Source organism: Panulirus ornatus, chromosome 12, assembly GCF_036320965.1.
Source record: "Panulirus ornatus isolate Po-2019 chromosome 12, ASM3632096v1, whole genome shotgun sequence".
Taxonomy (NCBI): Eukaryota; Metazoa; Arthropoda; class Malacostraca; order Decapoda; family Palinuridae; genus Panulirus; species Panulirus ornatus.
Genome location: NC_092235.1, coordinates 46,860,324 through 46,887,346, shown reverse-complemented (window position 1 = coordinate 46,887,346; position 27,023 = coordinate 46,860,324). Strand labels below are relative to the sequence as shown.

The window sequence follows — 27,023 nt, the reverse complement described above, 5'->3', positions numbered from 1 at the left end:
GGATGAGAGAGCTTGGGAAGTGAGTCAGTTGTTGTTCGCTGATGATACAGCGCTGGTGGCTGATTCATGTGAGAAACTGCAGAAGCTGGTGACTGAGTTTGGTAAAGTGTGTGGAAGAAGAAAGTTAAGAGTAAATGTGAATAAGAGCAAGGTTATTAGGTACAGTAGGGTTGAGGGTCAAGTCAATTGGGAGGTGAGTTTGAATGGAGAAAAACTGGAGGAAGTGAAGTGTTTTAGATATCTGGGAGTGGATCTGGCAGCGGATGGAACCATGGAAGCGGAAGTGGATCATAGGGTGGGGGAGGGGGCGAAAATTCTGGGGGCCTTGAAGAATGTGTGGAAGTCGAGAACATTATCTCGGAAAGCAAAAATGGGTATGTTTGAAGGAATAGTGGTTCCAACAATGTTGTATGGTTGCGAGGCGTGGGCTATGGATAGAGTTGTGCGCAGGAGGATGGATGTGCTGGAAATGAGATGTTTGAGGACAATGTGTGGTGTGAGGTGGTTTGATCGAGTGAGTAACGTAAGGGTAAGAGAGATGTGTGGAAATAAAAAGAGCGTGGTTGAGAGAGCAGAAGAGGGTGTTTTGAAGTGGTTTGGGCACATGGAGAGAATGAGTGAGAAAAGATTGACCAAGAGGATATATGTGTCGGAGGTGGAGGGAACGAGGAGAAGAGGGAGACCAAATTGGAGGTGGAAAGATGGAGTGAAAAAGATTTTGTGTGATCGGGGCCTGAACATGCAGGAGGGTGAAAGGAGGGCAAGGAATAGAGTGAATTGGAGCGATGTGGTATACCGGGGTTGACGTGCTGTCAGTGGATTGAATCAAGGCATGTGAAGCGTCTGGGGTAAACCATGGAAAGCTGTGTAGGTATGTATATTTGCGTGTGTGTGGACGTATGTATATACATGTGTATCGGGGGGGGTTGGGCCATTTCTTTTCGTCTGTTTCCTTGCGCTACCTCGCAAACGCGGGAGACAGCGACAAAGTATAATAAAAAAAAAAAAAAATAATATATATATATATATATATATATATATATATATATATATATATACATGCATTTATTTATTATTTATTTATTATACTTTGTCGCTGTCTCCCACATTAGCGAGGTAACGCAAGGAAACAGACAAAAGAATGGCCCAACCCACCCACATACACATGTATATACATACACGTCCACACACGCACATATACATATCTTTTCATCTCAACATATACATGTATGTATAAATACATACATATACAGATATACACATGTACATGTTCATACATGCTAGCCTTCATCCATTCTGTATGCCACTCCATCCCACAGGAAATGGCACAAACACATGAAGGAAAAGAAAAAAGATAACATACAGTAGTAAACATGAATATTTGGTAGAAGCCTCAGCAAACACTGCAGTAGAGTTGCCCTCTGCCAGTGGCCTGTTTAGGGTGAGGCACTAAAGGCTAAGAAGCAGCTTCCACTGGAGTCCACCAGTTATGGAGACTCTAATGCCATGGCCATCCCCATGAGGGAATTCCAGTTAGAACAGACATCAGAAGTACAGATAGATTTCTGTCTGTAAGTAGATACACAAGCTCACCATGTATTCTTGTTCCCTCATACCTCATTATTACTTTTTTAGGTGGGTGATTTTTAGTTTTCCCCCTCTATTTATTCCCTCCCTTATTTTCTCTTCTGTGTATTATTCACCATGTTTTCTTCCTCTCCATTTCTTATCTACTTCCATTTTCCTTCCCTGGTCGGTTTAGAGTAAGAGATATGATGGATCAATGGCACAACTCAAGGAGAATTTTTGTTTATCATTATTACTTCTACCATTATGGCTTTAGAGAATTTTAAGAATTCATCATATGTTTTCTTAAGTAGGTTTCATGCTTTTGTCTGCATACCTGATAAAGATACCAATGAAATGGTTTCTGATGTTGTGGATGGCCATTTGTGTTCCCTAGTTTCTACAATTAAACACTTCTCTTTATATTTTTTACATTTACTATTTCCTATATTCACTTTCTATAAATGAGAAAATCTGGAATAAAGTTCTTAATTCTTATGAACTTTTTCTCTAAGTAATAAAAGCAAGTACAGTACTTGTTTCAAAAGGTTTAAGTTTTTTTTGAGATAGTGGTTATTCTCTATGAGGCTAAGCTTTGAGTGCAGACTGGTCCACACTTTACATGATTCAAGACATATCACCCGAACTGTGAATACAAAATACTGATGAAGCATGTTGCCATTAAATGAATCTTCAGAGCTGTTCTTTTCTCTGACACAAAAGAGATACACAATACATGACATAACACTATTTTCACTTTATAAACAGATAGCAGCACATTGAAAATATTCAATCTTTTCTACTCTACCACACCCTATCCTACAGCTGAATACCAAGAGAAATTATTACCTTACCCTAATATTATTGAAGTTGAGGTCCTTACAGTTGGAATCATCATCTTTTAGCTTCTTGATGCTGTCCTCAGGATCAGTGTCATTGGGGGGTTCAGCTGGGAGGGGCTTGAATTTGGTTGCCTTTGTAATTCCACCCCAACCGACACCCAAGGGTCTGCCTTTGTTGAGAAGTGATGCATGGTACTGTTCCTGATTCATCATGGAGTGGAAGCCCAAGATAGCTGTTGGATAAATATATAATTGTAAAATCAGATATATTTCATATAAACAGGTTCCTCAAGTAACAGAGTCCAATTTCATACAGGGTATCAAAGAAATGCGAGGTGAGCAAAAACTGCAGGAACAAATAGTCATTTAAAATAACCTACCTAGCAAACTAGGGGCAATCTGCCCAACAATTTCATATGTCTTTGTTCTTATGATTCCACCTATATCATAAGGTTTCTGGGCAATGGGCAGATGTGGCAATAAAAACTTTAAAATGTGAACAATTTATCAATAAAATTATTATTAATTCATTTTTTTTTTTTTTCCCCCAAAGGAAGGAACAGAGAAGGGGGCTGGATGAGGATGTTTCCTCAGAGGCCCAGTCCTCTGTTCTTAATGCTACCTCGCTGACACGGGAAATGGCGAATAGTATGAAAGAAAGAAAAAGATCAATTCATTTATTCATCAGTAAAGGAAAGATAATTTGCATGTATTTGCAGTAATACAAAGAAAAATAAGAGGTAGTGATGGACTCACTGATAATTCTAAACAGCTAAAATACACCAACCATACACATACCACAAACTGGTATCTTAGGAGATCTTACGGGTATGTAAAAAATGTACATGGGGGGGTCATAACCATCAGTCTCTAATGTCACTGAAGGTGGGAAACAGCTTGCGTAACTTTACTTTCAATTTCAAATCTCAATCATAAAAAAAGTCACTGAAAAATCAGTGACTGAATGTTGGTATAACTTAAGAATTGACATCAGAACAGATTTATGGGTGGAGCAATCACAGGCTGACCCATACTACTATGCTTGGGTGAAAAGCATAATACCAATCCTGATGAAATAAATGGATGTGTTCTATTATTTATCCCTGGTGATTTCTAGCCTGAGATTATTGTACATAAGACAGTTTACAAAACAAAGATCAAAACCAATATGTCATTTTGAAATCATATGACTTCCATGACAAGAGACTCATTAACCAAAAAGTAAAGCTACTGCAAATTGCAACATCTTTATGTAACCAATAACAATGTCTTTAGTGATAGTGTTCAGCATGCATATGGACAGGAAGTAAAATGCCAACATCACTAACCTGCCAAGTCAACAATCTCATCCTCAGAGGCTGTGTTAAGGACAGATGCAAACTCTTCATCAAGATCCACCTCTACCTCTTGGGCTGCTGCATCTTCATCTTCTTGTGGTTCTGGTGGCGGCGGAGGAACCCACTATTTTGATTAAGAAAATCTGAGTTATACCTTCATTAACAAAACTATATATAATGCAAAGCAATGATATAAATAATTCAAATATTCCTATATCACATTTACACACTTATACTGGTTATCATCAGATATTCAGTTACATAAAGTTATGATGTACTAACAATATGAAAGACCCTAAAGTCAAACCCTTAAACTTTGACAGTTTCTAGTGGTCCTTAAACTTAAAAAGTGTTTCCTAAAATCACTATCCAGCATATCTGGTGGTAACAAAAGTACCACACAGATGAACTAATCTCCCTAAGTGTCCTCCATCTAGATATGGTAACAAAAGTACCACACAGATGAACTAATCTCCCTAAGTGTCCTCAATCTAACTCTTTACTGTAAACTTACAAGGTAAAAAACTTAACCCCCAAGGGACTCAAACCAGACTTGTTAAAACAATAATATCGGGACTCTAGCCATACTTGCATGCACTGTCTCTTCCAGTTAAAATCCTAGTGTGTCAATTACCTACATAAAACTATGGGAGTTCCATGGCCAATGGTATCTAGACTCCAGCCATACTTGTTGCATGGTTTGCAGATATTATTGTCATTCAACTATTCAATGGTTCCTGACCTTATCTGAATTCCCAACTATTGTTTGATTCAACAATTCTCCACAGATGTCACCAGCATTCTCCCATAATAGCACCTACATACATCATCATAAAATGAGAATATTACACAAGTTCCCATTCCTCCATGTAAATGAAAATTTTGTCAGTTCTAAAATAAACAGTTACTGTAACATCACAGATACATAATTGGTTATGAAATAAGTATCAGTGCTGATATATGAAAAGATAATTCTGTCCAACTTTTAAAGTTAAGAAAAAAATTAAATCATAGAGAATTTCTATGTCTGGACTAGGATTAGCATATATAGTATTTACAAACACCAGAAAAATAATACCTACTGTGTACTGTATGAATAGTTATCTACTTACCTACCCCTTGATCCCTTTCACTAATACTTCTAATGTTTGAGAAAAAAGTTGAGCAAAAAGACTTGGATACAATCTACAATTAGGCAAAAATTAACCAGATGGAGTTTAACACTTGGATACAATCTACAGTTGGGCAAAAATTAACCAGACGAAATTCAACGAAGATATATTTGAGCATATCACTCATGGAACAATTAACAATGTACTGATGACATTGTACAAAGGGCCAACAAACCTTTTCCTGAAGGATCCTGCTGTTTCAAATCAGGACTATACTTGTAGCAAGGACAGGATAAGCTCCTTTGAAGGAAATATGTATTCTTCTACATAAACTGATAATAATACATACTTGTAGCAAGGACAGGATGAGCTCCTTTGAAGGAATGTATTCTTCTACATAAACTGATAATGATACAGACTCGCAAAAGGTGACTTTTTACTCAGCGTAATATCGAGCAAGTAGGGTCATCCAACACCAATGTATGCTTTTATGTATGTATATATATTTATTCATTTACTTATTTATTATACATAATCGTTGTTTCCCGCATCTGCGAGGTAGCACCAGGAAACAGACGAAGAATGGCCCATCCCCTCATATACACATAAATATACATAAATGCCCATTTACGCACATATGCATATATACACATATACATATCAACATATACATATATATACATACACAGACATATACATATATACTTATTTATATTTATCATACTTTGTTGCTGTCTCCCGCATTAGCGAGGTAGCGCAAGGAAACAGACGAGAGAATGGCCTAACCAACCCACATACACATGTATATATATACACGTCCACACATGCACATATACATACCTATACATCTCAACATATACATATATATACACACACAGACATATACATATATACGCATGTACATAATTCATGCTGTCTGCCCTTATTCATTCCCGTCACCACCCCACCACACATGAAATGACAACCCCCTCCCTCACATGTGTGCAAGGTAGCGCTTGGAAAAGACAACAAAGGCCACATTTGTTCACACTCAGTCTCTAGCTGTCATGTATAATGCACCAAAACCACAGCTCCCTTTCCATATCCAGGCCCCACAAAACTTTCCATGGTTTACCCCAGACGCTTCACATGCCCTGGCTTCAATCCACTGACAGCACGTCGACCCCGGTATACCACATCATTCCAATTCACTCTATTCCTTGTACGCCTTTCACCCTCCTGCATGTTCAGGCCCTGATCACTCAAAATCTTTTTCACTCCATCTTTCCACCTCCAATTTGGTCTCCCAATTCTCCATGTTCCCTCCACCTCTGACACATATATCCTCTTTGTCAATCTTTCCTCACTCATTCTCTCCATGTAACCAAACCATTTTAAAACACCCCTCTTCTGCTCTCTCAACCACATCCTTGTTATTACCACACATCTCTCTTACCCTTTCATTACTTACTTGATCAAACCACCTCACACCACATATTGTCCTCAAACATCTAATTTCCAGCACATCCACCCTCCTCCGCACAACTCTACCTATAGCCCATGCCTTGCAACCATATAACATTGTTGGAACCACTATTCCTTCAAACATACCTACTTTTGCTTTCCAAGATAACGTTCTCGACTTCCACACATTCTTCAATGCTCCCAGAACTTTCACCCCCTCCCCCACCCTATGATTCACTTCTACTTCCATGGTTCCATCCGTTGCCAAATCCACTCCCAGATATCTAAAACACTTCACTTCCTCCAGTTTTTCTCCATTCAAACTTACCTTCCAGTTGACTTGTCCCTCAACCCTATTGTACCTAATAACCTTGCTCTTATTCACATTCACTCTCAGCTTTCTTCTTTTGCACACTTTACCAGACTCAGTCACCAGCTTCTGCAGTTTCTCACCCGAAACAGCCCCCAGCGCTGTATCATCAGTGAACAACAACTGACTCACTTCCCATGCTCTCTCATCCACAACAGCCTGCATACTTGCCCCTCTTTCCAAAACTCTTGCATTCACCTCCCTAACAACCCCATCCATAAACAAATTAAACAACCATGGAGACATCACTAACCCCTGCCGCAAACCTACATTCACTGAGAACCAATCACTTTCCTCTCTTCCTACACGTACACATGCCTTACATCCTCGATAAAAACTTTTCACTGCTTCTAACAACTTGCCTCCCACACCATATATTCTTAGTACCTTCCACAGAGCATCTCTATCAACTCTATCATATGCCTTCTCCAGATCTATAAATGCTACACACAAATCCATTTGCTTTTCTAAGTATTTCTTACATACATTCTTCAAAGCAAATACCTGATCCACACATCCTCTACCACTTCTGAAACCACACTGCTCTTCCCCAATCTGATGCTCTGTACATGCCTTCACCCTCTCAATCAATATCCTCCCATATAATTTCCCAGTAATACTCAACAAACCTATACCTCTGTAATTTGAGCACTCACTTTTATCCCCTTTGCCTTTGTGCAAAGGCACTATGCAAGCATTCTACCAATCCTCAGGCACTTCACCATGAGTCATACATACAATAAATAACCTTACCAACCAGTCAACAATACAGTCAACCCCTTTTTTAATAAATTCCACTGCAATACCATCCAAACCCGCTGCCTTGCCAGCTTTCATCTTCCGCAGAGCTTTTATATACATATATATCTTTTCTTTTTTTCTTTCACACTATTCGCCATTTCCTGCATTAGCGAGGTAGCGTTAAGAACAGAGGACTGGGCCTTTGAGGGAATATCCTCACCTGGCCCCCTTTTCCGTTCCTTCTTTTGGTAAATCAAAAAAAAAAAACAAGAGGGGAGGATTTCCAGCCACTCACTCCCTCCCCTTTTAGTTGCCTTCTACGACACGCAGGGAATACGTGGGAAGTATTCTTTCTCCCCTATCCCCAGGGATAATATATATATATATATATATATATATATATATATATATTATCCCTGGGGATAGGGGAGAAAGAATACTTCCCACGTATTCCCTGCGTGTCGTAGAAGGCGACTAAAAGGGAAGGGAGCGGGGGGCTGGAAATCCCCCCCTCCCCCCCCAAAAGAAGGAACAGAGAAGGGGGCCAGATGAGGATATTCCCTCAAAGGCCCAGTCCTCTGTTCTGAACGCTACCTCGCTAACACGGGAAATGGCGAATAGTATGAAAAAAAAAAATATATATATATATATATATATATATATATATATATATATATATATATATATATATATATATATATATATATATATATGGGGATAGGGGAGAAAGAATACTTCCCACGTATTCCCTGCGTGTCGTAGAAGGTGACTAAAAGGGGAGGGAGCGGGTGGCTGGAAATCCTCCCCTCTCGTTTTTTTTTTTAATTTTCCAAAAGAAGGAACAGAGAAAGGGGCCAGGTGAGGATTTTCCCTCTAAGGCCCAGTCCTCTGTTCTTAACGCTACCTCGCAAATGCGGGAAATGGCGAATCGTATGAAAAAAAAAAAAAAAAAAATATATATATATATATATATATATATATATATATATATATATATATATATATATATATTTTTTTTGCTTTGTCGCTGTCTCCCGCGTTTGCGAGGTAGCGCAAGGAAACAGACGAAAGAAATGGCCCAACCCACCCCCATACACATGCCTTGATTCAATCCACTGACAGCACGTCAACCCCGGTATACCACATCGCTCCAATTCACTCTATTCTTTGCCCTCCTTTCACCCTCCTGCATGTTCAGGCCCCGATCACACAAAATCTTTTTCACTCCATCTTTCCACCTCCAATTTGGTCTCCCTCTTCTCCTCGTTCCCTCCACCTCCGACACATATATCCTCTTGGTCAATCTTTCCTCACTCATTCTCTCCATGTGACCAAACCATTTCAAAACACCCTCTTCTGCTCTCTCAACCACGCTCTTTTTATTTCCACACATCTCTCTTACCCTTACGTTACTTACTCGATCAAACCACCTCACACCATACATTGTCATCAAACATCTCATTTCCAGCACATCCATCCTCCTGCGCACAACTCTATCCATAGTCCACGCCTCGCAACCATACAACATTGTTGGAACCACTATTCCTTCAAACATACCCATTTTTGCTTTCCGAGATAATGTTCTCGACTTCCACACATTCTTCAAGGCTCCCAGAATTTTTGCCCCCTCCCCCACCCTATGATCCACTTCCGCTTCCATGGTTCCATCCGCTGCCAGATCCACTCCCAGATATCTAAAACACTTCACTTCCTCCAGTTTTTCTCCATTCAAACTCACCTCCCGATTGAATTGACCCTCAACCCTACTGTACCTAATAACCTTGCTCTTATTCACATTTACTCTTAACTTTCTTCTTTCACACACTTTACCAAACTCAGTCACCAGCTTCTGCAGTTTCTCACATGAATCAGCCACCAGCGCTGTATCATCAGCGAACAACAACTGACTCACTTCCCAAGCTCTCTCATCCCCAACAGACTTCATACTTGCCCCTCTTTCCAAAACTCTTGCATTCACCTCCCTAACAACCCCATCCATAAACAAATTAAACAACCATGGAGACATCACACACCCCTGCCGCAAACCTACATTCACTGAGAACCAATCACTTTCCTCTCTTCCTACACGTACACATGCCTTACATCCTCGATAAAAACTTTTCACTGCTTCTAACAACTTGCCTCCCACACCATATATTCTTAATACCTTCCACAGAGCATCTCTATCAACTCTATCATATGCCTTCTCCAGATCCATAAATGCTACATACAAATCCATTTGCTTTTCTAAGTATTTCTCACATACATTCTTCAAAGCAAACACCTGATCCACACATCCTCTACCACTTCTGAAACCACACTGCTCTTCTCCAATCTGATGCTCTGTACATGCCTTCACCCTCTCAATCAATACCCTCCCATATAATTTGCCAGGAATACTCAACAAACTTATACCTCTGTAGTTTGAGCACTCACTCTTATCCCCTTTGCCTTTGTACAATGGCACTATGCACGCATTCCGCCAATCCTCAGGCACCTATATATATTTATTTATTTTGCTTTGTCGCTGTCTCCGGCGTTTGTGAGGTAGCGCAAGGAAACAGACGAAAGAAATGGCACAACCCACCCCCCTACACAATGTACACACACATACGCCCACACACGCAAATATACATACCTATACATCTCAATGTACACATATATATACACACACAGACACATACATATATACCCATGCACACAATTCACACTGCCTGCCCCTATTCATTCCCATCGCCACCTCGCCACACATGGAATACCATCCCCCTCCCCCCTCATGTGTACGAGGTAGCACTAGGAAAAGACAACAAAGGCTCCATTCGTTCACACTCAGTCTCCAGCTGTCACGCAATAATGCCCGAAACCACAGCTCCCTTTCCACATCCAGGCGCCACACAACTTTCCATGGTTTACCCCAGACGCTTCACATGCCCTGATTCAATCCACTGACAGCACGTCAACCCCGGTATACCACATCGATCCAATTCACTCTATTCCTTGCCCACCTTTCACCCTCCTGCATGTTCAGGCCCCGATCACTCAAAATCTTTTTCACGCCATCTTTCCACCTCCAATTTGGTCTCCCACTTCTCCTCATTCCCTCCACCTCCGACACATATATCCTCTTGGTCAATCTTTCCTCACTCATTCTCTCCATGTGCCCAAACCATTTCGAAACATATATATATATATATATATATATATATATATATATATATATATATATATATATATATACCAAAAAAGTAAAGGAGAAAAAGAAGTAATATACTTTCCCTTATATTTACGTGGGAGGGTTCTCAAATGACTACAGTATGGTTGGCGAGCAGCCACTGTATGGTAATTGTGGTGTTCATGAGGCATCATTTCACACCAATATTCATCAACACACAACACACACCTTACAGTTTCTTTCAGGCATAATTCTACACTGTATACACTAAGCACACCAAATACACCAGCTTCAACAGTTTCTCACTCTAAACTGCCACAAAGACATGTCATCAGCAAACAGCAATCGACTCACCTCTCAGGCTGACCCATCCCCAACAAACAGGACGACTCTACTCCCAGACTGACCCATCCCCAACAAACAGCAGACCTACTCCTCTCTCCAAGATACTAATATTCACCTCCCTTGCCAATCCATTCAAAAACAGATTATACAACCATGGTGACATTAAACACCCTTGCTACAGACCTACCTCCCTTCACCTGGAACCACTCATTCTCCTCTCTTTTCACTTGAACACATGCCTTACGCTACTGATTAAAAAAAAAGTAGCTTTCCCTCCACACCGTATAATCACAGCACCTTCCAAAAAGCATCTCCATCAACCTCATCATATGCTTTCTCCAGATGTATAAATTCCACTTGCAAATCCTTCTGTTTCTCTTGGTGTTTCTCACAAATTCTTCAGGGCAAACACTTGATCCACACATCCTCTACCACACCTGAAACCACACTGTTCCTCCACTATCTGATGCTCTGTATACATCACTACCCTCTCAGTCACCACTCCCCTGTTCTGTGCTATTTACCAGTTACACTCAGCATATGTATACTGTACTTTTGTGATTAGAACATTCACTTTTGTGTCACATACTTTTATGCACTGGCATCATACAGGTGTCCACGAATCCTCAGGCACCTTACCATGAGTTATACATAGTTTGAAGAGCCTAAGCAACGAATCAGGAACACAGTCACCTCCTTTCTTGAGAAATTCAACTGCAATCACATCTACTCCAGCCACTTTGCCACACTTCATCTTCTGCAAGGCTTTTACCACATCCTCTATTTTCATTAAACCACTTGCCATTACACACTTTACATATATCTACGTCAAAAAAAATCCCGTGTGCCAACTTATCATCGAACACATCCAACAGTCCTTCAAAATACTCACTCTATCTCCTCTCCATCTCATCTCTGTCTGCTACCACTTCCCCAACTATCCCTTTCCCTTTTAACCAATACTCCCATTTGTTCTCTTTTTCTCATCATACCATTAACCTCCTTCCAAATACAACTTATTTTCCTTAAAGTCTGCTAATAGTCTCTCATCCCAACTCTCTCATTTGTCCTCTTTTTCAGCCCTTGTACCTTCCTCTTGACCTCCTGTTGCTTTCTCTTGTACATCTCTTTCCCAACAAGTAATGACCATACATCTCTCCCTTCTCTTTCATTAGCACCTCAACTTCCTCATCTTACTACTAATTACCCTTTCACAAATGTGCACCTACCACTTTCTGCATACCACCAACTTCACTAACACATGTACGTGTTGCTTCCCTAAAAACCCATTCCATGCCAACTCTCCAAGTTCCATTTGTTCTTACCTTTTGCCAGTTTTCACTCAATTTCTCTTACTATCTCTTCAAATTATGCAATTCTCAAAGCTCACTCACATTCATCATCCTCTTCCCACTCATATTTCATCTTTTCCTAAAGCTTGAACAAGCTTTCACCCTCATCTCCAGCAAGAAGTGATCAGGCATTCCACCAGCTGTCCCTATCAACACAATCACTTAAAAGTCAATTTTATGAATGCATATATTCAATCAAGTGAGTTATCTTATTCTATAAATCAAAGACATATTTTATGGGGTTCTTGTAACAAGTTAAGGTGGGCTCCTCTGAGGTAAAAATGTTGTCAACAACACTACACTTTTCTGTCCACTGACAACAATACAGCCTTATCAATGGTAACTTCCTACTCATGATAATACCACTTCAAGGTGGAGTCAACTACCAGACTGAATCAAGTGTAAAATCAAAGATAACAAGTACTGTATCCCACACTTCTCTTTCTTCCCTGGAGAAATGCTACAAAATATCGGAGATAGGCAGATGATACTAATAAAGAACTTTTTACTAACCTTTTTGCCTCTAACAGTCCCTGGAACATAGGGGACAAGCTCTGGCCGGTCTGGTTCATTGAGGGCTTGTTCATTAATGTGGTCTATTAGCTTTTTGCGATTAAGGGGTCCTGTTGCCTCCTTTTCACATTTATAGCTGTTACGTTCGCTTGGTGGTACTAAAGAATCCTGTTAATGGAGATATACTGTTAGTGTGTATGGCCTCTGAAAGTAGTACAAATAAAAGCAATTAATTGTACACAACAAAAGCAATTTGAATCTACATGAAAACTTTTATTTCACCTAAGTCTACTACTTAATCTTCTACACCATTTCTGGGGAATCTGTAAATTTATATGGCAATCTGTAATAACAGTAAAACCTTCCTTCCATCATATCTTTCAACACAGCATTCACTCAAAAACACTATGAATAAAGGAATATGGCAGCAAGCTCAACGCTAACAGCCTTCTAATGTAAAACATTAACGACCCATTGATCTACATAAACAATACTTATTTAATATAAGAGGAAAACTAATTTCAGAGAGAACACTGCATTCAGCTGTTTACACCATTTTGGGAAATGACATATAACAATCCAAGGGAAGCAATATCAATAGTAAAAAATCATATATCTAACCCTGGATAGGTTAACTTCGATCGATTCCATTCCTGGCGATGCTCATGTTCTGGAGTTTACATATCTTAACATAACTCAGTGTATTCACACATCTTTGTTAGACTTAATCTGAGGCATGTCCAGGTGCTATAAACATGGGTAGCTTGTGTGTAACAGTGGTGCCTGAGGTATTCTCAATGTTTACCTCATTCTTACAACTATGTTTCTATCATTTTCTGGAATCTTCAGTCATTACATGGTGTCAAATTTTGACATTTCCAACATTTTCTTATGGAGGTATACAAGAAATTCAATGCCTTATTTTCATATGTTCTGGCACAAAAATCATAATTACGGTGTACCATAAAAAATATTTAATGCTTAAATACATATCTTGATTCCTTGTTGGGTTTTTCAACCCCTCAAATTCCTCACAGCTTTTACACGGCTTCTTATGCATCATACCAACACCTCTCAAACATCTGCTCATTTAAATCCCTTACCAGCAGACATCAAATATCTGCCAAATAAGCTATTCATCAGTTCTCAAAGCATCACACCAAATCTTCAAATATCTGCTCAAAAGCACAGTTGGAGTAATTGTAATTCAATTGAAATGTAATTAATTAAAGGAATATTGTAAATGAAAATAAAAATCTAAGTAATTAATTGTAAATGTAATTAAGTGATGAAGTAATTTTAACTTAACAGTAATTATGAAAGGGGAGGAAAGCTGAAGTGGTTATCTTCTAAATGCAAAGGTGGGCAAGCGGTACTTTTAAAGTACCAGCAATAGCGGAGGCAGTACTGGTCCAAAAAAAATAATGGCAGTAGCATTATGAATCATGAAAAGTACAGCTGGTAGTGGTACTTCCTTGCAGTACTTTTTCTTGTGAACTATTTGAGTCCACCCTATGGATCCCTTGACCCTACCCAAACAAAAACATCAGTCCAGTTATAACAAAAACAAAGCATTATACAAACTCAGAACCCCACAAAGGTGAATAATGCAATTGATCTTCTGTCCCAGAGAGAGCAGAGAAGTAAGAAAATCCTGCCCATGAAGATTTCTGCTTTAAAGGAGCTTGTGATTGTCCTCGAACCTTTTTACGAGGCCATGGAAGTTGTGGAGGGGTAGAAGGTGACCATATCTGCTATTGGGCCAGTGATTCAAGAACTTGAACACTCACACGAGAATCTAATTCATAATCATAACCCCTAATTACAATACTGTGAACAACTGGATAAAGTCCTATTGGACTCTGTGAAGGAAAGGTTGGATCCATACATGGAAATGAGAGATGTTCAAGCAGCAGCTTTTTTTGGATCATAGGTTCAAACTGGACTGGCTTCCATTACAAGAGCAGAGGGACCAAGTGCTGGTTTATGTTAAGGAAATGCTTGAAGAATTGGAAGTAGTTAAGGGGGGGTCAACATCAACAATGGATAAAGAAAGTAACAAGGATGATCTAGCAGAAGGATTAACTGAATCAAAAGACCTAGACTTTTGCAGATGGATTAACTGAATCAAAAGACCTTTTCTCCTTCATACCAAAATGTTCTATAAAATTCCAAAATCAACGGGGATCAGAGGGAAACACAGTTTCAGTGAGTCTTTTGTTGAAGCAATATGTAGAAGAAGGAACGTCATTTTCAAGTGATCCAATGATATACTGGAAAGAAGTGTTCCAAACTTTGCCACAAAAGAAACCTGCAAGGAAGGTGATTGGGTGTACTGCTCCATCGGAGCAAGTTTTCAGCATTGCCAGATATTTTTTCACTTCTTTCTGTTGTGTTACTGATGCAATAGTGAACTGTGTGAAAAACTACCAATTTTTTAGTTACTATTTGAAATTTCTACAAAATGAAATCTTTATTTTTTCAAAATAGTTTGTGACACTTGTCTGTAAATAAAGGATAACTTTACAATGCAAAATTAGTGGTTTTCATGAAAGTTATTTTTTCGAAATTTGGGAAATTGTAATTATAATTGATTTCTATTTCTGGTTTTTGTAATTGAAATGTAATTAGTATTCCCAAATGTATTTGAAATTATAATTCAAAAAATGGAAAGTATTTGCAATTGTAATCTGATTCTCAAAGAGTAACTGCTCCAATCCTGCTCATAAGCCCCTAACAGCTTTCATATTTCTGCTAACAAAGCTTCTTTTTAACAGCTTTCAAATATTTGTTTATCATCTAAGACCGTAACTCCAACAAATACTTATTCTATCTGATTCCATGTTGACTGGGATAGATTCATTGAAAATTTGACTTATGTAGGAACTGGCAATACTGGCATTTATTGTCTCAATAGCCTTAATAATGTGATACAAATTTCAATCAAAATCAAGTACAAGTAGAATATTTCCTGATTAAACATCCTAAATTCAAAAATATCCTAATTCACTTTGCATTTAAGATTCTCACTAAAATGACATAATGGTTTCTAAGTCTGAATTTGATGTGGTCATGCTCCATGCTTTCCAGAGTAGTTTTTCGTATTTCAACAGTTTATCCTCATTATGCTCTTGTATATAATGGCATCCAAAAAGCATCCAACTTCATCTACGTAATCACAAACTCATCTTTAGTCTACATCCCACCTTGCAAAAACAAAGACAGAGGAATTCCAGACAAGTGAAATTAATAAATGATCCTTAAATGTTTTACATAGTACATAGCTAAATCATTTTTTTTTTTTTTTTTTTTTTTTTATACTTTGTCGCTGTCTCCCGCGTTTGCGAGGTAGCGCAAGGAAACAGACGAAAGAAATGGCCCAACCCCCCCCATACACATGTACATACACACGTCCACACACGCAATATACATACCTACACAGCTTTCCATGGTTTACCCCAGACGCTTCACATGCCTTGATTCAATCCACTGACAGCACGTCAACCCCTGTATACCACATCGCTCCAATTCACTCTATTCCTTGCCCTCCTTTCACCCTCCTGCATGTTCAGGCCCCGATCACACAAAATCCTTTTCACTCCATCTTTCCACCTCCAATTTGGTCTCCCTCTTCTCCTCGTTCCCTCCACCTCCGACACATATATCCTCTTGGTCAATCTTTCCTCACTCATTCTCTCCATGTGCCCAAACCACTTCAAAACACCCTCTTCTGCTCTCTCAACCACGCTCTTTTTATTTCCACACATCCCTCTTACCCTTACGTTACTTACTCGATCAAACCACCTCACACCACACATTGTCCTCAAACATCTCATTTCCAGCACATCCATCCTCCTGCGCACAACTCTATCCATAGCCCACGCCTCGCAACCATACAACATTGTTGGAACCACTATTCCTTCAAACATACCCATTTTTGCTTTCCGGGATAATGTTCTCGACTTCCACACATTTTTCAAGGCTCCCAAAATTTTCGCCCCCTCCCCCACCCTATGATCCACTTCCGCTTCCATGGTTCCATCCGCTGACAGATCCACTCCCAGATATCTAAAACACTTCACTTCCTCCAGCCTCTCACCATTCAAACTCACCTCCCAATTGACTTGACCCTCAACCCTACTGTACCTAATAACCTTGCTCTTATTGACATTCACTCTTAACTTTCTTCTTCCACACACTTTACCAAACTCCGTCACCAGCTTCTGCAGTTTCTCACATGAATCCGCCACCAGCGCTGTATCATCAGCGAACAACAACTGACTCACTTCCCAAGCTCTCTCATCCCCAACAGACTTCATACTTGCCCCTCTTTCCAAAACTCTTGCATTTACCTCCCTAACAACCCCATCCATAAACAAATTAAACAACCATGGAGACATCACACACCCCTGCCGCAAACCTACATTCACTGAGAACCAATCACTTTCCTCTCTTCCTACACGTACACATGCCTTACATCCTCGATAAAAACTTTTCACTGCTTCTAACAACTTGCCTCCCACACCATATATTCTTAATACCTTCCACAGAGCATCTCTATCAACTCTATCATATGCCTTCTCCAGATCCATAAATGCTACATACAAATCCATTTGCTTTTCTAAGTATTTCTCACATACATTCTTCAAAGCAAACACCTGATCCACACATCCTCTACCACTTCTGAAACCACACTGCTCTTCCCCAATCTGATGCTCTGTACATGCCTTCACCCTCTCAATCAATACCCTCCCATATAATTTACCAGGAATACTCAACAAACTTATACCTCTGTAATTTGAGCACTCACTCTTATCCCCTTTGCCTTTGTACAATGGCACTATGCAAGCATTCCGCCAATCCTCAGGCACCTCACCATGAGTCATACATACATTAAATAGCCTTACCAACTAAATCATTAACATACAAAAAATTCAAAAACAGAAAAAACCAACCAGAAAGATCAGTATCTGTAATGTAAAATATCCAAATTCCAAACACTTCAACTGGAGATCTACTTGTTATAGTTATTAACAACTTTTGACAAAAATTAACTCAGCAATGCCTGCAATGATTTTTTTTTACTTGTACTTTCTATGAAACTTACAATATTAAACTTCAAAATCACAACCATGGGTAATGTTGTACATGCCACCAACCAAATTTTTATGAAACTTAACCAATCTGAATCTAAGAAAAGGTAAGGTTATGTTATGTTAACTTAAATCAGATTTGATTAAGCCTGGGGAGTATAAGATCAGTATGAAATGAAAAATGAATTCTTATGAACACATCATTTCCCCCAATTCTGGTTAACTTTATCTACATATCAATGTCATCTGCTTCATACAAAAAATTCTGCAGTTTCAAGCAGTGTGAATGTTGTATTCTTTACACACTTAACAATTTGCTTTCATTTGTACCAAATCCGAGTCCCCCTCATTTCTGCAGAGGCATGCTTTGTATCATAAAGTACTTACAGTGTGAAAAATGTAACAGCAAGACCAACTAAGGTTACCTGTCACGTACTAAAGATTCCTAGATACTGGTGAACGTTTCCAGCAGTTTGATATAAATGAGAATGAATGTTTGCAAAAGAGAAGGGTCTGAATGACTTATAGCATGTCAAACACTGGGTAGGAGATGGAAATCTTAAATACTTCAAATATATCTAATTAGTTATGCACTCTTCAAGTGGTGTCATTCAATGTTCCAAGATTATTTACTCTACCAAACAATACACAAGGATGAACATTTTCATTTTTCATAAAGCTACTGGAACTACATCCAGGATTGAACTTTGAATGTTTGATAATGGATTTTGAAAAAATCTCAAATTAGCGGCTTCTTAACCTTTCCAACTGCTTGTTTTATTTTATTTGTTTCACCTTTCTTAGAATATTTATTAAAAAGTAGCTGAAACTGGTTTGAAAGAAATAAACCATCAACATAAAGAGTTTAGTATGAATGTAAGAGGCTTTTCATCTCTTGCATTTCTTCCACTCACTGATGTAAGTGATGGTTTCAAGGGGCTTTTTGATGACAATAATCTTCCTCAAGAACTACTGTTTTACTTTGAAATGTTCTCTGTTAGATGTAAAACAAGTTGAGCTAATCAGAGACGAAGAATTACTCCAATATTTCCTACTGATACCTAAAATGCCCAGAACAGAACTGAATAAGATATGCCTCATACCAACAACTACTGATAAGATACTGTGTACTATAATTCACTTCAACATTCAGTGATATACATGGTTCCCAATATTTAGAAAGTAGTTTCAACTCTGAAGAAAAAATAATGTTTAGCACAAATGAACAAAGTTTGATTTGACCAGGGTGAAAATGACACCAAGAACAAATAGCACAATCTTCTTGCTATACACAGTCCAGGTAATAAGATAAAACTCTTTACAAGGCGTACCTCATAACTTGTCTTTCTTAAATACATGTCACTTTTAATGTTGATTTCTTCTCTTTTTAATCATTTACAGTATTTCATGAAATGAATCTGCCAGGAGTGAAAATGCATAAGGGTACATATTGGGAACCAAATCACAAGGTGTGAATTCTACTAGACCCATGCCACACAGTTCTGTTCTGTCACCAGTACCCTTCTTGATCTATGTATATGACTTGCCACAGGGTTCTGTTCTGATACCATTACTGTTCTTGATCTATGTATATGACTTGTCAGAGGGTGTGGACTACAACCTGAATATGGTTGTGGATGATGTAAAGCTTATGAGGGAAGTGAAAAGCATATAAGAATTGAATCAACTTAGAAAGGGACCAAGGCAAACTCAAAAGATGGTCTGATACATGGTTGATGAAGTTCAACCTGAGTAAATGTAAAGTATGTAATGAGAATAGTAACTATGAAAGAAAGCCTTGATATGAAAATCATCCAGCAGGAAATAAACTGCATGAATCTGTGCATTAAAGAGACTTGGGAGTCAACAATAACTACCTTGTCATCAATGTCCTATCTCAGGAGAATACTTGAGACCAACTGTATGTTGGTAAACATTAGAAATGGTTAAGGAAATATTCAGAAAGCTATTTAAATCATACAAAAAGCCAAAATTCACAAAAGGGCTATTATAGAAAGTACCAGAATTAAGAAAGCTGAGTTACAAGCAAAGGCTAGAGGCGTAAAATATACCCACACTGGAGGATAAAAGAGTGAGAGGTGACCTGACCACAAAGTTAAATTTTCATAACAAACTGATGATTTAGACACTAACAGTTTTTGAGAGATAGAACAATCACACAATGTGAAATCAAGCAAGAAACTTGCTGAGAGAGATGCAAGGAAGTACTCTTATAGCATAAGACTGGAGGAAAAATAGAATAAATTGATTAAGATATGATTAATGCACATAGCATAAGTATGATTAATGCACATAGCATAAAGAAATTCATGAAGTTTATTTTTCTATTTTGCTTTGTTGCTGTCTCCCGCGTTAGCGAAGTAGTGCAAGGAAACAGACGAAAGAATGGCCCAACCCACCCCCATACACATGTATATACATACACATCCACACACGCAAATATACATACCTATACATCTCAATGTATACATATATATACACACACAGACATATACATAAATACACATGTACATAATTCATACTGTCTGCCTTTATTAATTCTCATCGCCACCTCGCCACACATGGAATAACAACCCCCTCCCCCCCTCATGTGTGCGAGGTAACGCTAGGAAAAGACAACAAAGGCCCCATTCGTTCACACTCAGTCTCTAGCTGTCATGTAATAATGCGTTAAGAACAGAGGACTGGACCTTTGAGGGAATATCCTCATCTGGCCCCCTTCTCTGTTCCTTCTTTTTTTTTGGGGAAAAAAAAAAAAAACACGAGAGGGGAGGATTTCCAGACACCAGCTCCCTTCCCCTTTAGTTGCCTTCTATGACACGCAGGGAATACATGGGAAGTATTCTTTCTCCCCTATCCCCAGGGATATATATATATATATATATATATATATATATATATATATATATATATATATATATATATATATATATATTATCCCTGGGGATAGGGGAGAAAGAATACTTCCCACGTATTCACTGCGTGTCGTAGAAGGCGACTAAAAGGGGAGGGAGCGGGGGGCTGGAAATCCTCCCCTCTCGTTTTTTTTTTTTTAATTTTCCAAAAGAAGGAACAGAGAATTGGGCCAGGTGAGGGTATTCCCTCAAGGCCCAGTCCTCTGTTCTTAACGCTACCTCGCTAATGCGGGAAATGGCGAAATGTTTGAAAGAAAAGAAAGAATATATATATATATATATATATATATATGGTTGTTTAATTTGTTTATGGATGGGGTTGTTAGGGAGGTGAATGCAAGAGTTTTGGAAAGAGGGGCAAGTATGAAGTCTGTTGGGGATGAGAGAGCTTGGGAAGTGAGTCAGTTGTTGTTCGCTGATGATACAGCGCTGGTGGCTGATTCATGTGAGAAACTGCAGAAGCTGGTGACTGAGTTTGGTAAAGTGTGTGAAAGAAGAAAGTTAAGAGTAAATGTGAATAAGAGCAAGGTTATTAGGTACAGTAGGGTTGAGGGTCAAGTCAATTGGGAGGTGAGTTTGAATGGAGAAAAACTGGAGGAAGTGAAGTGTTTTAGATATCTGGGAGTGGATCTGGCAGCGGATGGAACCATGGAAGCGGAAGTGGATCATAGGGTGGGGGAGGGGGCGAAAATTCTGGGAGCCTTGAAGAATGTGTGGAAGTCGAGAACATTATCTCGGAAAGCAAAAATGGGTATGTTTGAAGGAATAGTGGTTCCAACAATGTTGTATGGTTGCGAGGCGTGGGCTATGGATAGAGTTGAGCGCAGGAGGATGGATGTGCTGGAAATGAGATGTTTGAGGACAATGTGTGGTGTGAGGTGGTTTGATCGAGTACGTAACGTAAGGGTAAGAGAGATGTGTGGAAATAAAAAGAGCGTGGTTGAGAGAGCAGAAGAGGGTGTTTTGAAATGGTTTGGGCACATGGAGAGAATGAGTGAGGAAAGATTGACCAAGAGGATATATGTGTCGGAGGTGGAGGGAACGAGGAGAAGAGGGAGACCAAATTGGAGGTGGAAAGATGGAGTGAAAAGGATTTTGTGTGATCGGGGCCTGAACATGCAGGAGGGTGAAAGGAGGGCAAGGAATAGAGTGAATTGGAGTGATGTGGTATACCGGGGTTGATGTGCTGTCAGTGGATTGAATCAGGGCATGTGAAGCATCTGGGGTAAACCATGGAAAGCTGTGTAGGTATGTATATTTGCGTGTGTGGACGTATGTATATACATGTGTATGGGGGTAGGTTGGGCCATTTCTTTCATCTGTTTCCTTGCGCTACCTCGCAAACGCGGGAGACAGCGACAAAGCAAAAAAAAAAAAAAAAAAAAATAATTTGCCAGGAATACTCAACAGACTTATACCTCTGTAATTTGAGCACTCACTCTTATCCCCTTTGCCTTTGTACAATGGCACTATGCACGCATTCTGCTAATCCTCAGGCACCTCACCATGAGTCATACATACATTAAATAACCTTACCAACCAGTCAACAATACAATCACCCCCTTTTTTAATAAATTCCACTGCAATACCATCCAAACCTGCTGCCTTGCCGGCTTTCATCTTCCACAAAGCTTTTACTACCTCTTCTCTGTTTACCAAATCATTTTCCCTAACCCTCGCACTTTGCACACCACCTCGACCAAAACACCCTATATCTGCCACTCTATCATCAAACACATTCAACAAACCTTCAAAATACTCACTCCATCTCCTTCTCACATCACCACTACTTGTTATCACCTCCCCATTTGCGCCCTTCACTTCAGTTCCAATTTGCTCCCTTGTCTTACGCACTTTATTTACCTCCTTCCAGAACATCTTTTTATTCTCCCTAAAATTTAATGATACTCTCTCACCCCAACTCTCATTTGCCCTTTTTTTCACCTCTTGCACCTTTCTCTTGACCTCCTGTCTCTTTCTTTTATACGTCTCCCACTCAATTTCATTTTTTCCCTGCAAAAATCGTCCAAATGCCTCTCTCTTCTCTTTCACTAATACTCTTACTTCTTCATCCCACCACTCACTACCCTTTCTAATCAACCCACCTCCCACTCTTCTCATGCCACAAGTAAATGGATTTGTATGTAGCATTTATGGATCTGGAGAAGGCATATGATAGAGTTGATAGAGATGCTCTGTGGAAGGTATTAAGAATATATGGTGTGGGTGGCAAGTTGTTAGAAGCAGTGAAAAGTTTTTATCGAGGATGTAAGGCATGTGTACGTGTAGGAAGAGAGGAAAGTCATTGGTTCTCAGTGAATGTAGGTTTGCGGCAGGGGTGTGTGATGTCTCCATGGTTGTTTAATTTGTTTATGGATGGGGTTGTTAGGGAGGTGAATGCAAGAGTTTTGGAAAGAGGGGCAAGTATGAAGTCTGTTGGGGATGAGAGAGCTTGGGAAGTGAGTCAGTTGTTGTTCGCTGATGATACAGCGCTGGTGGCTGATTCATGTGAGAAACTGCAGAAGCTGGTGACTGAGTTTGGTAAAGTGTGTGAAAGAAGAAAGTTAAGAGTAAATGTGAATAAGAGCAAGGTTATTAGGTACAGTAGGGTTGAGGGTCAAGTCAATTGGGAGGTGAGTTTGAATGGAGTAAAACTGGAGGAAGTGAAGTGTTGTAGATATCTGGGAGTGGATCTGGCAGCGGATGGAAACATGGAAGCGGAAGTGGATCATAGGGTGGGGGAGGGGGCGAAAATTCTGGGAGCCTTGAAGAATGTGTGGAAGTCGAGAACATTATCTCGGAAAGCAAAAATGGGTATGTTTGAAGGAATAGTGGTTCCAACAATGTTGTATGGTTGCGAGGCGTGGACTATGGATAGAGTTGTGCGCAGGAGGATGGATGTGCTGGAAATGAGATGTTTGAGGACAATGTGTGGTGTGAGGTGGTTTGATCGAGTAAGTAACGTAAGGGTAAGAGAGATGTGTGGAAATAAAAAGAGCATGGTTGAGAGAGCAGAAGAGGGTGTTTTAAAATGGTTTGGTCACATGGAGAGAATGAGTGAGGAAAGATTGACCAAGAGGATATATGTGTCGGAGGTGGAGGGAACGAGGAGAAGAGGGAGACCAAATTGGAGGTGGAAAGATGGAGTGAAAAGGATTTTGTGTGATCGGGGCCTGAACATGCAGGAGGGTGAAAGGAGGGCAAGGAATAGAGTGAATTGGAGCGATGTGGTATACCGGGGTTGACGTGCTGTCAGTGGATTGAATCGGGGCATGTGAAGCGTCTGGGGTAAACCATGGAAAGCTGTGTAGGTATGTATATTTGCGTGTGTGGACGTATGTATATACATGTGTATGGGGGTGGGTTGGGCCGGGCCATTTCTTTCGTCTGTTTCCTTGCGCTACCTCGCAAACGCAGGAGACAGCGACAAAGCAAAAAAAAAAAAAAAAAAAAAAAATATATATATATATATATATATATATATATATATATATATATATATAGAGGAAAGTGATTGGTTCTCAGTGAATGTAGGTTTGCGGCAGGGCTGTGTGATGTCTCCATGGTTGTTTAATTTGTTTATAGATGGGGTTGTTAGGGAGGTGAATGCAAGAGTTTTGGAAAGAGGGGCAAGTATGAAGTCTGTTGGGGATGAGAGAGCTTGGGAAGTGAGTCAGTTGTTGTTCGCTGATGATACAGCGCTGGTGGCTGATTCATGAGAGAAACAGCAGAAGCTGGTGATTGAGTTTGGTAAAGTGTGTGGAAGAAGAAAGTTAAGAGTAAATGTGAATAAGAGCAAGGTTATTAGGTACAGTAGGGTTGAGGGTCAAGTCAATTGGGAGGTGAGTTTGAATGGAGAAAAACTGGAGGAAGTGAAGTGTTTTAGATATCTGGGAGTGGATCTGGCAGCGGATGGAACCATGGAAGTGGAAGTGGATCATAGGGTGGGGGAGGGGGCGAAAATTCTGGGAGCCTTGAAGAATGTGTGGAAGTCGAGAACATTATCTCGGAAAGCAAAAATGGGTATGCTTGAAGGAATAGTGGTTCCAACAATGTTGTATGGTTGCGAGGCGTGGGCTATGGATAGAGTTGTGCACAGGAGGATGGATGTGCTGGAAATGAGATGTTTGAGGACAATGTGTGGTGTGAGGTGGTTTGATCGAGTAAGTAACCTAAGGGTAAGAGAGATGTGTGGAAATAAAAAGAGCGTGGTTGAGAGAGCAGAAAGAGGGTGTTTTGAAATGGTTTGGGCACATGGAGAGAATGAGTGAAGAAAGATTGACCAAGAGGATATATGTGTCGGAGGTGGAGGGAACGAGGAGAAGAGGGAGACCAAATTGGAGGTGGAAAGATGGAGTGAAAAAGATTTTGTGTGATCGGGGCCTGAACATGCAGGAGGGTGAGAGGAGGGCAAGGAATAGGGTAAGTTGGAGCGATGTGGTATACCGGGGTTGACATGCTGTCAGTGGATTGAATCAAGGCATGTGAAGCGTCTGGGGTAAACCATGGAAAGCTGTGTAGGTATGTATATTTGCGTGTGTGGACGTATGTATATACATGTGTATGGGGGTGGGTTGGGCCATTTCTTTCGTCTGTTTCCTTGCGCTACCTCGCAAACGCGGGAGACAGCGACAAAGCAAAAAAAAAAAAAAAAAAAATATATATATATATATATATATATATATATATATATATTTTATTTATTTTTTTATTTTTATAATATATATATATATATATATATATATATATATATATATATATATATATATATATTCAATCCACTGACAGCACGTCAACCCCGGTATACCACATCAATCCAATTCACTCTATTCCTTGCACGCCTTTCACCCTCCTGAATGTTCAGGCCCCGATCACTCAAAATCTTTTTCACTCTATCCTTCCACATCCAGTTTGGTCTCCTGCTTCTCCTTCCCTCCACCTCTGATGCATATATCCTCTTTGTCAATCTTTCCTCACTCATTCTCTCCAAGTGTCTAAACCATTTCAACACACCCTCTTCTGCTCTCTCAACCACACTCTTTTTATAACCACACATTCCTCTTACCATTTCATTACTTACTCGATCAAACCACCTCACACCACATACTTTCCTCAAACATTTCTTTTCCAACACATCCACCCTCCTTCACACAACCCTATCTATAGCTCATGTCTCACAACCATTTAACATTGTTGGAATCACTATTCCTTCACACATACCCATTTTTGCTCTCCAAGATAACATTCTTGCCTTCCACACATTCTTCAATGCTCTCAGAACCTTCGCCCTCTCCCTACCCCTATGACTCACTTCTGCTTCCATGTTTCCATTCGCTGCTAAGTCCATTCCCAAATATCTAAAACACTTTACTTTCTCCAGTTTTTCCCCATTGAAACTTACCTCCCAATTACCTTGTCCCTCAACCCTACTGAGCCTAATAACCTTGCTCTTATTCACATTTACTCTCAACTTTCTCCTTTCACACACTTTACCAAACTCAAGTCACCAAATTCTGCAGTTTCTCATCCGAACCAGCCACCAGCGCTGTATCATCAGCGAACAACAACTGACTCACTACCCATGCCCTCTCATCCACAACAGACTGCATACTTGCCCCTCTCTCCAAAACTCTTGCATTCATCTCCCTAACAACCCCATCCATAAACAAATTAAACAGCCATGGAGACATCATGCACCGCTGCTGCACACTGACATTCACTAGGAACCAATCACTTTCCTCTCTTCCAACTCGCAATCATGCCTTACACCCTTGGTAAAAACTTTTCACTGCTTCTAGCAACTTACCTCCTACACTATATACTCTTAAAACCTTCCACAAAGCATCTCTATCCTCCCTATATGCCTTCTCCAGATCCATGCTACGTACAAATCCATCTGTTTTTCTAAATATTTCTCACATACATTTTTCAAAGCAAACACCTGATCCTCACATCCTCTACCACTTCTGAAACCACACTGCTCTTCCCCAATCTGATGCTTTGTATGTGCTTTTACCCTCTCAATCAATACCCTCCCATATAATTTCCCAGGAATACTCAAGAAACTTATGCCTCTGTAATTTGAAAACTCACCTCTATCCCCTTTGCCTTTCTGCCAATTCTCAGGCACTTCACCATGATCCATATATACAGTAAATATCCTTAACAACCAATCAACAACACAGTCACCCCCTTTTGTAA

The 27,023-nt window shown here is 39.7% G+C and overlaps 1 protein-coding gene across 18 annotated transcripts in view; it reads right to left on the bottom strand.

Annotated features, from left to right (window-relative positions):
- tmod (tropomodulin) overlaps positions 1-27,023 on the bottom strand; it is a 301,351-nt gene that overhangs the window by 108,406 nt on the left and 165,922 nt on the right. For all 18 annotated transcript variants that reach the window (XR_011713467.1, XR_011713468.1, XR_011713469.1 and 15 more), the window contains 3 exons: positions 12,794-12,961; positions 3,737-3,869; positions 2,421-2,641 (listed from right to left, as the gene is read on the bottom strand). Coding sequence is in view for 15 of the 18 variants with exons in the window: in XM_071667838.1 (XP_071523939.1) it covers positions 2,421-2,641; positions 3,737-3,869; positions 12,794-12,961 (522 nt within the window). In the remaining 3 variants the exon portion in view is untranslated. The remainder of the gene's footprint in view (positions 1-2,420; positions 2,642-3,736; positions 3,870-12,793; positions 12,962-27,023) is intronic.